Here is a 14177-nt window from a genome sequence, read left to right as displayed (position 1 = left end):
GATTTTGATTGTCAATAAATATGTGTATCCTCTATATGTCCTGAATTTAAACATCTTAAAGTTTAATTGTATGATGAATTTTTCAGGATACAAGATACCATAAATTCTAAATTATTAGCTTACAAAGATTTCCAAACAATTAACCCAAAAAAAACTAAACAACCGAACTATTATAAATTAGACTATATGTTCACATAAAATTAAATTATAATCCCAATGTAGGTAGGTATGATATATTTGTAAAATATAAATGTATGCTTTTTAATACTTTAATGTTTTATATTTAAAATAGAAAAAGAAGATCAAATAATAGAGAAAGAGCACCAAAATGAAGCCACATTTTCTGACTTTTCATGAAAGGATTGCAATTTTATTGTCTGCTATTAACTGTCCGCGCCGAATATTTAGCAGTCTATGAGGAAAAAAAGATTGGTACATCAAATTAAATAGAAAATAGTAATAATTGCACTATTTTTTTCACCAGGAAAAAGTAATTATTCCCGCATTATGTATTGCTTTTAAATAGGGATGATTTAATTAAACTTAAATTTATCAAATGAGCTTTTTATATCAACGTAGATACATTTTAGATAATATGAATGAACCTTACCAGTTACCATCCCAAAATACGACAAAACAAATTTGGAGTTTTATCAAATTATATTTCTTTTGTTCATTAACACATTACACATACATTGCACAATATCGCATCACTTTAGGAGTGAGTATTCACTAAGTTTGATTTCAATCAAATCGAAAATCCAAAGCCAAACAAATCGAAATTTTTATTAGAATGATAAGTTGAGATGACCAAGTTTTTTATTCGAATCAAATCGAACTGAACATTGAACTTCGATTTTTGTTTAACAGAAAATTGTCAATACATTCAGTTTCCAAATTCTTTAAAATCAAACCTATTGAGATTATTGTTTAACTGAAAATTGTCAATACATTCAATTTCCAAATTCTTTAAAATCAAACCTATTGAGAAAAGTAGCCAAAAAAATATAAACAAAACAAGTATAATTATCACCATAAAACCAAATCAATTAAACAACAACATATCTGTAAACCAAACTATTCAATACAACACATTAAAAATTAAAAATTATTTTGAAAAAGATACATAACCTGATAACCCCATACTGAACCGATCCAATGAAAATTTGGTTTTCAAACTTTGGATCCAAATTGAAACCAATTAAACTTGTTAAAAATCGATTCGAACCAACTAAAATGTTCTGGTTCTGATCAAATCTAATTTTGTTCATCCCTACGTCCCTCTCAATATTATATAAAAAAATTACAAAATCTTCTAATGTTTTCCTCTGCCAAACATGTGTGGAGGATACACCAAAAGTTTTCCCAAATATTTCTCATAGGTACTTTTTTTTTGGTCAAAAAAAGGATAATATTAAAGAGAGAATCCAAGGTACCAGAGGTAACCAAAACAATTACAACAAATAAGGAGAAATGGCGTTAGAAAACCAGCGCCTAAAATTGATCTCCTCATCTAACAGATTAAAAACCTTATTCCAGCTCCACAACCTCGCTTTGATTTCGCCCAGCATTTTCTTGACTTCCCAGTTCTTGTTTTCGAATCTACTCTCATTACGACATTTCTCATAGATACTATTTACTCTAGTCTATACAATTATATTTTTTAAAGACAATATCTATGTAACAAGAAAATGAGAGTAATGAATATGACAAAGAGAGGAATCAATAATTTAGTTGAAAACTGAAAAGAGGAAAACAAACAAAAAGTATCTGAATCAATTATATATGAAGAAATTATCTCATGTCTTCTTCTCAAGTCTCAATCAGAGTAGGTCAAAATCGTCTTCCTCTACACTAAATTTTGATCAATTTTGGCTAGTGATTGTGACAAATGAGAGCATATCATAATTATTATTTGTTAAATTTAAATCTTCACATCCCATGATAAAATTAATTATTCATGATGGGTATGATTTGGTAGTGCAAAACAGTGTTGTATTGCTTTAGCACCAATAAACAAAATATAAAAGAAAGTAACATATAAAATTCTTCTATTTCTTCTCCAACCCAATAAATGAGTTGAATGCATAATAATTTAAAATTGGATTTACCATATGCTGCGTTGTAGGTGATGTGGAATAAGTCATTCGCGCATATTTAACGGTCAAAGATCGAGCAAAGATTAGATATAACATTTTTTTAAAACGAAATAGTGAGACGAGTAATTAAGACTAACTGCTTTGTTGTGTGTATAAAATCAAAGAATAAGTATCACAGATGTGATAACCCTACAACTAATTATGAGCATCACTCACAATTAGTCATCAAAAGTGTTCTATATAAATATATATTCTCAGAAATAGGGTACTTAATTGATTGAATTTACCTCATTGATTGAATTGTCAACGTTACCTAATTCGCAGAAGGAGGCTAAATTTTGGTAGTGATTATATATCATAAATATGGTATGGTTACCAACTAGATGTTACATCATGTCCTCTCAAACTATTTATAATGTTCTTATTTTCCTCTCACATTAAATGAAAATCATCTTGATTTCATCTTTAAATTAAAGAAAGTAAGGGAAGGGTGCAAAATTGATTGGTCCTACGTTAGTTAATAGTTGAAAATTTAATGATCAAATATCAACAGGTAACGAGGGGTTTTCGTACCTGTATTGGACGTTATTCAATGAAAACTGTTGGCTTTTTTAGTAAGATTAATTAAAAGCGTCATTCATCATCAATATTAAATGAAATAGATATAAATATATTTTTTGAAGAAATTAATAAATAATAGAAATCCGGTATTTATGATTTTTTTTTATATTCCGAACAACTAGATATATTACAGTACTCTTTTAGAAAATACTCATTTATATTTGTTGTATAGTATGAATCGTATGATGGTTTTATATAGTAACTTGTAACAATACATGATTTATATCTTTTTTTTTGAAGTATACATGATTTATATCTTAATCATAATTGACCATACATTTATTCATATAAGAAAATATGTGACACTATTGCGTTATTGATGGACACGTTAATAAATAAATTCGGAAACATTCCCCTACATTAGTATATATATAAAATGTACATATGTGAATTTTAACATTTTCTCAACTACGCGCTTATAAGTCGAATTTCTAACAACTTAATCAAAATTGAAGATTAATTTGCAATTATCCACATTGTGGAAAGTAGACTAAGATTTGGTGGAGCTAGGAATCTTTTTCCTTTTTCTTTTCTCTGAGTAATAATGATTCGCATATTCATTCGACAAATCAAATGTTATATTTATGGGCCATATAAATTATGGAGTTGATAAAAAGATAGCCCAAGCTTTTCAACACTATGCTTTTGTGAAATTTTAATAATATAATATAAATATCACACTTAATTTTTGTTTAAAATTTCAGTTGAGAAAAACTTTGCATTTATATGCACGCCATTATCGTACTTGTATTTTAGTACTTCTTTTTACCCAACCCAAATTGTTAGAGATCAATCTTGAAAAGGATAATAAATGGAGTGCAATTTTGACAATTAGTAAACCTATGTGTTCATGGTTCACTAAAATTAGATCGTCGGCCTTGAATGATAATAATTGGTGGAATGGCTGAGTCAAACATAGCAAGATTGTTACTCGAAACTCGATAATGCCTTCTAAAGAGTTAATAAAAAAATAAAAAAGTTTAAACCTTATTAACTGGAGTTTCATATTAATATACAATATTTTTGTTTTATTATTTTATTTTTAAGCGTATTGAGTGTTGTGTAGACATAATGGGTCCGTTTCGAAATCTAATTTTCCTTGATTGACCGAATCTTAGATTATATATTAAATAAAAATAATTCATAGGAGATGATAATTATTTTCCACTATCTTAACCACCATCTCAAACTAGAGAAAAAAAAGCAAAATAAAATAAAGTCAAGGTTTGATTGATATATGTGATTTATTTTCTTCCTAGTTGTCAAAGAGTAGTGAGATTTTTGGATGCATGAGGATTCATTATCTTCAGGATTTTATTTTAGATTTTTATCAAATGTAATTTTATTTTTCTCATGATCTCATCGACATACAAGAAAGGCAAAGAACCCATGGTTGCAGTTCGGATCTTTTATTTTATTTTATTTTAAAATTTAGACTATATATGCACTTGAGAGATAAAACAAAAAATTAAAACAACAATAAGATATTTGATGCTCTGTGGATGGTTTCTTTAGAGTATTATGACATATTTTATGAGTGTACTATTCTTATTTTGTCATATATATACTAGACGACTTCTAGTAATTTAATTAGGGGAATGATGATGGCGATATCAAAATATATCAACTGAGTTTTGGAATGATTTTATTTAGAAGATCAGCATAAAATCTATTATCCCTCATTTTCATTTTAGATGTCGAATGAAAGGATGACCTATAAAATTCTTTGATGAACTGGCAATAATAATTGATGTATTCCACCATCATAAAAAAATCGAAACTTGCTCGGTCAGATATTCAATAATTCAAGAACTCATTAAAAAACAAAAAGAATATAATGTAATAGCTCATGCAATTTATCATGCCATACTTAAAGATATTAGTAACGCATGCAATAACGCATAATATAATTTTGGGAATAAGCTCAACTTCTATAATTGTTTTTTTATTAGTACCAAATTTAAATGGTTGGTTTATGGGCTCTAGCTACAGCTTTACGTGATGAAATACAAAGAGCCACAATATACATAGGGGATAAGTTTGAATAACAATCAGCTTTACGTACGCCAACGAGACCAAAATTCAAGTTGCAAAATTAAGGCACACAAAGGTGGGAACACTACCCACACAAAAGTGACAATCACTATTTAAGATGGACTCAATAATCTTCATTTTTTTTTGGTAGGAGAAACAAATACTAATTGTAAAGACTACGTGACAATGGACTCGAACATGAGATATTGGCCTCAAACATTAATCACTCTATTGTTAGGCCAACATATATACACACAATCTCCACTTCTTTCAGTCTTGAATGGTGTAACGTGTTTTTTTTTTTTTGCTAACCCCTACTCTCTATTAATAATCAAATCATTGTTTTACTTGCTAACTTCTTGCAATAACTTTTCATTAATAATCACTCCTCTCCATCAACTTTAATTTGTCACATAATATATATAGGTATATATTAGTCCAAGAGGTCTAGTAGTAGACAGATTGGATTAACATGTGGTGGTGTTCTCTGAAAAAGAAACAAGTTTGATAATATAATAAAAAAGCAATGAATCTGATGGTGTTCCAACATACCTCTGACATATTCAAATGGAGGTGATTATTTTTATTTCTAGGGCTTAATTAATCTACAAGCTGTGGCTTATTGGTCAATCCTGTTGTGGTCAAGTTACCTGCTTAATCATACTTAATTAAAACTAATCTGCATTTTGCAGTGATTGATTATGTATGTGGCTCCTAATGACGATAAAATAGGCATGATTTAATTTTGAGTAATTGGGTTTTATGCTGTCTTCATCATTGAGTGTTTCTTGAGGGAAAATATTATTTCGAGTTTGATATATAGAGTAAGACATTTTATTATGATTGGTTTTGGTTTGGATTTTGTCGGTACATTCGTAATTGATCTGCTAAGAGCATATATTGTAAGCAATGATTTTGAAATGAGGAAGTTTCTTGTGCAAACGTTCACACGGTATGAATCAGTTATAGTATATTTTAATAACGCACTTAAAATATGTGAGCGATTTCCACCACACGAAAACTGGTATAGGAATTTTGTGTTTCAGTGAAAATTTGTCGAAAACGAACATTTTCTACTTTGTTTGATGCACCAATGGAAGAAAAATTGAGGTGAAATTAAAATTGCTTATATTAGTAGTTATACCATATGTTCTAGTCACATTTACGCTTAGAAAAATATTTATCTAGTAAACCGATTTTATTTCCCCAATAATATAACAAAAAGACAAAAAATAAAGCTTCATTAGGTTGGATTGATATTTAAATAAGGGCAAATAGCGTCAAAATCCCTATATTTTCCCCGTTTTCGCATATTTCCCCTGACTTTAAAAATTCGCGATAGAATCCTTGACCGTTGATTAATTTCGTAATTTTCCCTTAATAAAGTTTCCGGCGAGTAACTACAATGACGTGTCATTTATGTGGCATTATTTTGCTGAGTCATCTAACTAAGTTTGCTTAGTCACGTAAATCAGCCAAAAACGTCGTCGTTTTCCCGGTTACTAAGCTGCCGCTGTCCAAATCCGCCGGTTTGACTCCCAACCACATGCTCCGGCGGCTTATTCTGGCGTGGTGCGTCGCCAATGTGAAGAGCGGGATCGATAGGATCCCGACTCCCAAGTCCCCCCTCCACCGCTCCGCCGTCATCAAGCTCATCCGCACTGTGGGCAGCCGGCGGAGCAGATCGGAGAATCTCGAGGCCCTGAGCAAATTGGAGGAGCTCGTTGGCGACGAAGACGGTAAGAATCAGCAGTGCATGGCGGAGGCCGGCACTGCTAAATCGATGATTCTTATGTGATGAAATGTTTCGACGACGGCTGACTTGGTCCCCCACGGCGGAGAACAAGCAAATCGTTGAAGAAAAAAGGCCTCAATTTTTTCAATCGATTCTGTGGATTTTGAACGGCAAATTAGAAATTTCAGCTAAGACCGATGCCCTAATTGTACTATAAATGCCATAGAAGTGACGAGTTCGAATTTTTTGGAGAAATTGAAGTCGTGTTTCTTTAAAGAGATGATGAAAATTTTGAGGTCGCAGACGGCACCGGCGCCGGCGGTGAGGGCGGTTTTGAAAATTCTGATCCGGAAACAACGACGTTTTACGTTATTAAGTAAAACTACGTCGCTTAATACGCCGAAATTTAATCCTACGTGGATTTCCGGACTCCATGTCAGCATTCTATAAATCGCCAGTCATTTTTTAGGGAGAAACGCGAACGGGATTTAAAGTCAAGGATTCTATCGCGAATTTTTAAAGTCAGGGAAAATATGCGAAAACGAGGAAAGTATAAGGATTTTGACACTATTTGCCCTTTAAATAATATATTATACAGACACACCACACACACACATGACACAGTGCAACAAATATCAAATCCGTACAGATAAGTGCAATAATGCCCTCACAAAATCCTAAACGACATAAAAATAAATGCTTTTTGGTGAGCCCAACACATATATATGACTTGTAAGTTTAAATATATGCTTGTGTTCAACTTCACTCCTCCGCCAACCCTAAATAGATAGATACATTTATTTAAAAATATTCCCCAAATTTTACAAATATTTAGCATATACTAGTATTTTAATTAAAATTGTTGAGCACATGGACTGATGGACATCCATTCTACAGCTCAATCTCTTCATTCTAGTTGTATTCTCCACCCAATGAAACATTAAACAATGTAAAAAAAAAGATTCTCAACACCACCTCTCCTTTTCCCATTAGAGCTGTCAAACTCGATCCGATTTTTGAGTCAGACCGGATTGTCCCGGTCTGATTTTGAGTCAAACCAAACCATATTTTTTAGGCCTTATTAACCTAATTCCATATTAGGCCTGATGATCCGACATTTTTTTTTCTAAACACTAGTCTTGACTCGTGTTTAATATGCAGTTTTACAGCATTAATTAAGCATTGGAGGGTATTTGCTACATACAAATCTGGTACTATTTTGCAGTAAACAAGTTGCAGCCTCAATCTGTTAATCAACTAATAACTATACACTAATGTATCTACAAAACTAGAACAAAAATTTAGAGCCAAAACTGGACTCTTGATCAGACTCAAGAAGATGGTTCAGACAAACCTAACAAATATGCGTAGTTGGCAGCGAGTGCCACGTCGTTTGCATCACATTTCTGAGGCCGACATATAGGTTGCTCGGGTGTCTCGAGTTAGTCATTTTCAAGCCAAGGATTGAGAGATTATATCCACCAAAAGCAGCATCATCGGCCACAATGGCAATCAGAACATCAGAAATGTTCTCAACTTACTTTGTTATCTACGTTTATGGCTTCGTGTCAGCAATGTCCTTTCTGAATTTGCAACGGAGCTTTGGAGCAACGCCGTGTAGGAAGCTCAGACGACTGAGTGAGATCAGCTGTGAACAAATTCACTACTTAATAATGTAGTGACCACAATGCAATGAGACATATGGCAATTTCTTTTTAAGGTGAACTGTTTCAAACTTGGAAAATTTTACGTGTCTAAAATCAAAATCGCGTTTCTATATTCTTCGCGGTGCTAGGGATACCTAATATTTACTGATGTGCAATTCAAATTTGGAAAAAAGCTTGAGTTTTAGATTATATGGAAAGAAATGATGCTGACCATTCAGTTAAGCAGTTCCGGTGATGAGCCTCTCTCTCTGGTCGAATTTCTTGACCTTCATCAAGCCGATGAGGACCTTGAGGCTGAAGAACACGCAGATGATGTAGGTGATGGTTGCAGGCATCTTGAGACGGAGAGACGAGCAACGGTTATGACAATGTAGGATAAGATAAGGGACTTGAGCTAAAGGAAACGTGTTGAAGACTGACCTGGATTGAGTTGAGGTGTAGAATTGTAGCGAGGTTAACCAAGCTTCCAGCAGCAATCGCCTGCAGATTAATGAGCAACACGATTTTCAAAAAGGGCTAAACAATAAGCACATTTCCAAGGAGGCAATGCGTTTCTGTTGCTATAATCATCTATGAAAGGGTTGGAATTAGTGAGACAATGAACTAACACTGCCAATCGTGTTTTGAACAGTGGCAACACGTTGGAACGCCCTCTCCGACTCTAGGGTTCTCACTCGAAGCTTGAGGTCTCCTTGCTCCTACAAACATGAAAAACAAAGAAATATCATGGGAAACTGCTTCTGCACTCGGCTTGATTTTCATGAAATTGGCGCGTGTTGCTGCTCACCAGTCGTTGGATTATTTCAGCGAGCTTCTCAACTCTATCAGCCTGCCTAAACAGATTGAAGACGGCACTGGACTGTCTATCCCATCTCTTTCGGAAGTCCTGAACAGAACACAGTTGAGAGCTTATATATTATGCATTGTTTCAAACCAAATGATACGAAATGAATCGTGTTCCAAAAACTCGCCTTTACTAGAACTTCAACACCAGCTTCACGAAACTTCAGCAATTCTAGAGCATAGCTGCGACATACAAATTATACGTGTTAGTTACTTGATTATTGAACTCAGCAGAGATCTCAATTCTAACTCACGGTTTGGCAATCTCGGTGATGTCAAATCGAGGGTCGAGTCCCTTGCCAATGCCATCCAACACTGTGCATATAAACTTCAGTAAGCATTGTGGCCAGCAGCTATGTCTAGTTAGATGTTTTAGGACGAAGAAACGCACCTGAAAAGGCTCTAACAACGAAGGTGAAAGTGGCAGGAAATCGGAAAGGCTGGTCTGCAGCAATGGCCAGCAAATCTTCACCTGTTTACAAAGAAAATGAAATGTGTTCAAGAGGTGGTTTCCTAACAATCCCCAAGTGTAGAAATGATGGAAAAAAATCGATGTTTTCAAACAGAGACGAACCAATTCAGCTTCAGTACATCAGATATACAAGAAGGGAACGAAAACTATAACATCTAAAAGACTAAAGCACAGGTTTTAGGAGACATGCTCATCAAAGAGTCGATAGGTTTGCAAATTTACCAATTGCAGCAAGACGCTGCTTCTTCTTCTCATTGGCTTCCTCTTTGTCCAGCGGCTTCTTGAATCCGAGCTCCTTTTCCGCCATTTCTCTTTCTTTTCTTTGTGCTGCAAGGCGTTCTTCAAAGCTGCACGAGTTCACTTCTCACCTTAAGTTACAACATCAAGAATTCTTCCCAAAATCTTCATTTTTTTTCTTTTGTACCGAACTTGTAAGAGTTTCGTGCTTCTAAAACCTGTTGAGGAAGAACTGAGCTGTTCGTCTCACAGCAGTCATATCTCCAGTCGGAACTAGAACGCCCATTTGGACCATTGCTTGAAGAACCTGAACATGTTAAAACTTAAAACACATTGAAGCATATATATAATATATTGAATAATAGACATTAGACAAAGATTGCATACTGATACTTGCAAAAAGAGAGCCAAATTTAGAGAGAACCACCTTTTCAGGATCTTTCTCATAAACTCCATAAAATACTTCAAGCAAGCCTTCTCTGATGTTTCGGCTTATGCTGTAAAGATGTAACACGTAGATTACTTACTACTCACATCTGAGGGAAGAAAATAAAATAAAATTGTGCACACGATGTCAGGGAAATATACCTTCCCATCATTCCAAAATCGTAGAAGATCAATCTTCCACCATTGAAATCATCCACAGCAATGTTTCCAGGATGCTGCATGGACTCATGTTGTTAGTCCAAAACGAGACAGTTTTGACGTCACGATAATCAATTCATTATCTCAAAACCAATGACAGGGTTAGGAAGGATCGTTGCAGGTAAATCTTCATATCATGTTCATCACACATCATATCAGTGAAAGAGTGAATCTTAGTTGCATAAGGTTCTAACTAAGTTGATTTCTACAATCATAGCTTCGAGAATCACTTACAGGATCAGCATGGAAGAAGCCATGGGACAAGATCTGCTCCAAGTAAGATTCAACAGCATATCGGCCCAACCTAACAATCATTAAAAAGAAATTCTAAAATCATAGGACTTCCTTAGATATGATTATCATTTCCAAAGTTGAAGAGATATAAGGACAGATTAAACTCGTTTTAACCGAACAAACCTCTTCCGGTCCACCCCTAGCTGGTCCAGGGCTTGTATCCGGTTAATCTTGATTCCTGGTACATACTCCATTGTCAGAACCTACGGGACATGGGAAGACCATTTGCAACGTAAGAAATCTACTATTTTGACGACTAAACTTTGATGATTTTGGAAAGCCAATATACCTGTGGAGTAGTGTACTCCCAATATATACTTGGAACTTTGACATAGTCCATATCTTTGAAGTTCGTTGCAAACTGCTCCGCGTTAGAAGCTTCTTTCGTGTAGTCAATCTCCTGCATTTCTCAAACAAATATGAGTTATGATCTCAACTTATGATGAGTGAATCACCGAACCAAGAAGCAGCCAGTGACCTGATATAGCACATTCGCGCATTCATCATAGATAGCGACCCAATCCCTTTTCGCGCCATCAGATTTTGGATCAATCTTCTGAAGATACTCAGCTATAACCTTCAGATTGAAAATGAGAAAATATTGAATAAGAAAAACTGGCCATAATCAAGTTTTATTGAAAAAATATAGAAGATAAGAATGAATGAATTGAATGCAACAAAGCTTAAGATTTTTTAGCTACCAACCCTCAGATTTTTGAGGTCGATGTCAAATAGATCTTTAAGACCGGGTCTTTGTACTTTGACAACAAGTTCTTCTCCCTTCAGTCGGGCACGATGGACTTGTCCTGCGTATAGCTCGATCAATCATATTTACTTAGGCTAATAAAAAAACTAATAATCTAGAGATTCCAAGATGAATCAAAGATACCAAGACTTGCAGCAGCAATTGGCTCCCGGTCGAATCTTTCAAATATATCATTCACAGGAGCCCCAAGTTCTTCCTCGACTATTGCTACTGCAGTTTCTGAAGGAAAAGGAGGTACTTGATCCTGCAACAGTTGCAATCTTAGTAACTACTTTATGTGAATTAATGAACCCTAATTAGTAAATGAAGGAAGTAAATTTCTTAGAACTATCTTGGTCAGTCAAAGGATTTATATGACCAACAAAAGGATAGAAGATAGTAAGAGAAGCCGAGGAGCTCAAGTTAGCAAAATCTGAACTTAAAGCTCGTAAAAGGATGAGCATTTACATGCTTTTAATGAACCAAACCCACAATTCATGAAGCATAAAATCGCAGGAGCTTACTTGAAGCTCCGATAGCTGATCAACGTATTCTTGGGCGAGAATGTCTACTCTCGTGGAGAACTGCTGGCCAATTTTGATGAAGGTAGGACCGAGTCTCAAAATGTTCTCTTTCAACCACTTGGCAAGAACCTTTCGTCTCTGGACCCTTTTTTGATCCGTCATTCCACCTGAGTGAATGCATTTTGCAAGCCAAATCAACATATGAAAATAGGTAAAAGAAAAACAAAACTCATAAATCAAAATTGAAAGAATTGAAGCCTTTTCTACCCTCATGAGCTCAAAGCATCCATATTTCTACTTGTAAGATTCGTTGTCATAGTGGTTAAAACGTTTACATTCTGAACGATGAATTTTCATAAAACATGACTTTTAGCAGTTCAAATAGGCTAGCTAACCTCTGTATGAAAACTTCTGGTTGTTTAACCAAACCCTGAAGATGAAAGTCAGAACAAATCCCCAAATCTCTAGAGTTCTCTGAATCGTAGAGTAGGTTTTAAATCGGCTCCAACGGCCACCAGGAGCAACAGATACCTTCAAGAAGAACAAACAATCTTGCACAGATAAATACACCTATTTATTGAGGACAATACAGATACTTCCCTCAACATTTTAAATAGTTCTAACAACCGAATAGCTAACTGATACTAGCACCAATTATAATTTTGATTCATGACTACACGCACCATCATCCAATCACACTACACTGTTACACCATATAAATAATATGGTAACTGGGAATAAGATTACCATTAAACAATGACCAAAGCATATAAAACCTTCATTCCAAAAACGAGTCAAATCTAATTTGATTCCATTCTCATTCAAGCTTCATAAGAATCACCACCAGCAATCGGCCTCAACTAGCTCTATTTACCTTGTTATTGAATTATATCTACCAAATTGTTCCATTTACCTTGTTATTGAATTATATCTACCAAATTATTACCCGATTTCCAAATCAGAACACTCAACAGGAAAAAGAAACTCCATATAAGCATGATCTCGTATTAATGAAGAAAACCAACACAAAATTCAAACCAACACCATATAAACGAATATCCTCAATGTTTTCTGAAAGACACCAATGAAACAAGACTGAATTAGACTAAAGATCAAGACTTGCAGCAAGAAAACTAACAGTCATCACAATTTTCTACTCATAACCTTTCAATCACAAGATTGCAACTTTACCAACTTGCATTGTGGCTCAAATTTTGGCATAAATCAAAAGTTACTATAAAATCAGAGCATAACCACAACACAAATGAAACAAAATCTACCTCAACTTGATCGCCTCCGCTTCGCTTAAACCAGGCCTCCTCTTGCCCAATCTCCTCCACACTCTTCTTCTCACCAATCACCTCCTCCATTTCCACAGCTTCCAGCACCACATCTCCACTCCCAACATCCACATTTCCATTCCCATTTACATATTTAGCTAAACTCCCATTCTCACTCTCAACTTTCACACTCCCATTTCCATAACTACCAACTGAAACATTACCGTTACTGTAATTCCCATTAACACTGCCGTTCAGTTTAGCCGCCAATGCTCTGTCACTTTCTTCAAGAACAACGCTTTCTTCTCTCTGAACAGCTCTGATTCTGGTTCTGCGCTCAACTCTGGCGGCTCTAGAGAGAGAAAGCTTGAGTCTTTTCGTTGAGTTGTGAGGAGAGAGAAATATCAGTTCGGGTAAAGTAGGAGTGCTGAAAGAAGTTGATAAAGTTGCCATCTTTACAAAACTGATTTCTTGAATCTCAACGAACCCAAAAGCCCATTCTCAAAAAATCTTGTTCTTATGCAGGAAATTGAGAGAGCATCAAGAACTGAGGAGAGAGTATTTCTTTCTTTTCATTGAGTTTTAAATTGATTATGGAATTAAGAAGAATGAGAGGCTGAGAGAGAAGTGAGTGACGTGGTAAGAGAAAGATTACCCTTTAAAGATTTTAGGAGATGTGATTGGCCGACGCAGTTCTCTACTAGTCTAGTGGGGTGCTTGCTGGAATGGTAGTCCATTCCATAGCCACAGGGTTGTTAGTTGTTTTTTGTTTCAATTTGTGTAATTTGTAATTCAAGATTCCATATCTTTGTATGGCCATAAATAGGGCTGGGAATTTCGGGTTCGGGTAATCGGGTACCCGATACCCGACCCGAAAAAATCGGGTATCGGGTACCCAATACCCGATTTTTTCGGGATCGGGTACGGGTTCGGGTATTTAGGGGTCTGCGGAATCGGGTATCGGGTATACCCGATCGGGTA

At 35.0% G+C, this 14177-nt stretch overlaps 1 protein-coding gene across 2 annotated transcripts; it reads right to left on the bottom strand.

The window, feature by feature from the left end:
• Positions 1-7681: 7681 nt before the first annotated feature.
• On the bottom strand, positions 7682-13824 carry LOC130993738 (protein ACTIVITY OF BC1 COMPLEX KINASE 8, chloroplastic-like). Of its 2 annotated transcripts, none has more exons than XM_057918784.1 (21): positions 13197-13824; positions 12312-12447; positions 11917-12083; positions 11537-11657; positions 11353-11453; positions 11126-11224; positions 10937-11047; positions 10771-10850; positions 10588-10657; positions 10297-10370; positions 10136-10205; positions 9927-10015; positions 9694-9818; positions 9391-9471; positions 9254-9314; positions 9128-9182; positions 8944-9042; positions 8765-8854; positions 8577-8636; positions 8368-8491; positions 7682-8155 (listed from the first exon to the last, which is right to left on the bottom strand). In XM_057918784.1, the coding sequence occupies exons 1-20, from the start codon at positions 13647-13649 to the stop codon at positions 8375-8377; spliced, it is 2259 nt and encodes a 752-aa protein (XP_057774767.1). In that variant the 5' UTR covers positions 13650-13824; the 3' UTR covers positions 7682-8155; positions 8368-8374. The 2 variants fall into 2 exon arrangements, with proteins under 2 accessions (XP_057774767.1, XP_057774763.1); XM_057918780.1 differs by having other exon boundaries at positions 7682-8137.
• Between the last annotated feature and the right edge of the window lie 353 nt (positions 13825-14177).

Source organism: Salvia miltiorrhiza, chromosome 1 (genome assembly GCF_028751815.1).
Source record: "Salvia miltiorrhiza cultivar Shanhuang (shh) chromosome 1, IMPLAD_Smil_shh, whole genome shotgun sequence".
In the NCBI taxonomy this organism is placed as follows: Eukaryota; Viridiplantae; Streptophyta; class Magnoliopsida; order Lamiales; family Lamiaceae; genus Salvia; species Salvia miltiorrhiza.
This window is presented reverse-complemented; position numbering and strand designations above follow the sequence as displayed.

Excerpts from the sequence above, each read along its gene's own strand:
- LOC130993738 (XM_057918784.1), bottom strand. The coding sequence starts at position 13,649 with ATGGCAACTTTATCAACTTCTTTCAGCACTCCTACTTTACCCGAACTG. Across the intron at positions 12,448-13,196 it reads GCGGAGGCGATCAAGTTGAG|GTATCTGTTGCTCCTGGTGG; the intron begins GTAGATTTTGTT and ends TTCTTCTTGAAG. Across the intron at positions 11,225-11,352 it reads TCGACCTCAAAAATCTGAGG|GTTATAGCTGAGTATCTTCA; the intron begins GTTGGTAGCTAA and ends TTCAATCTGAAG.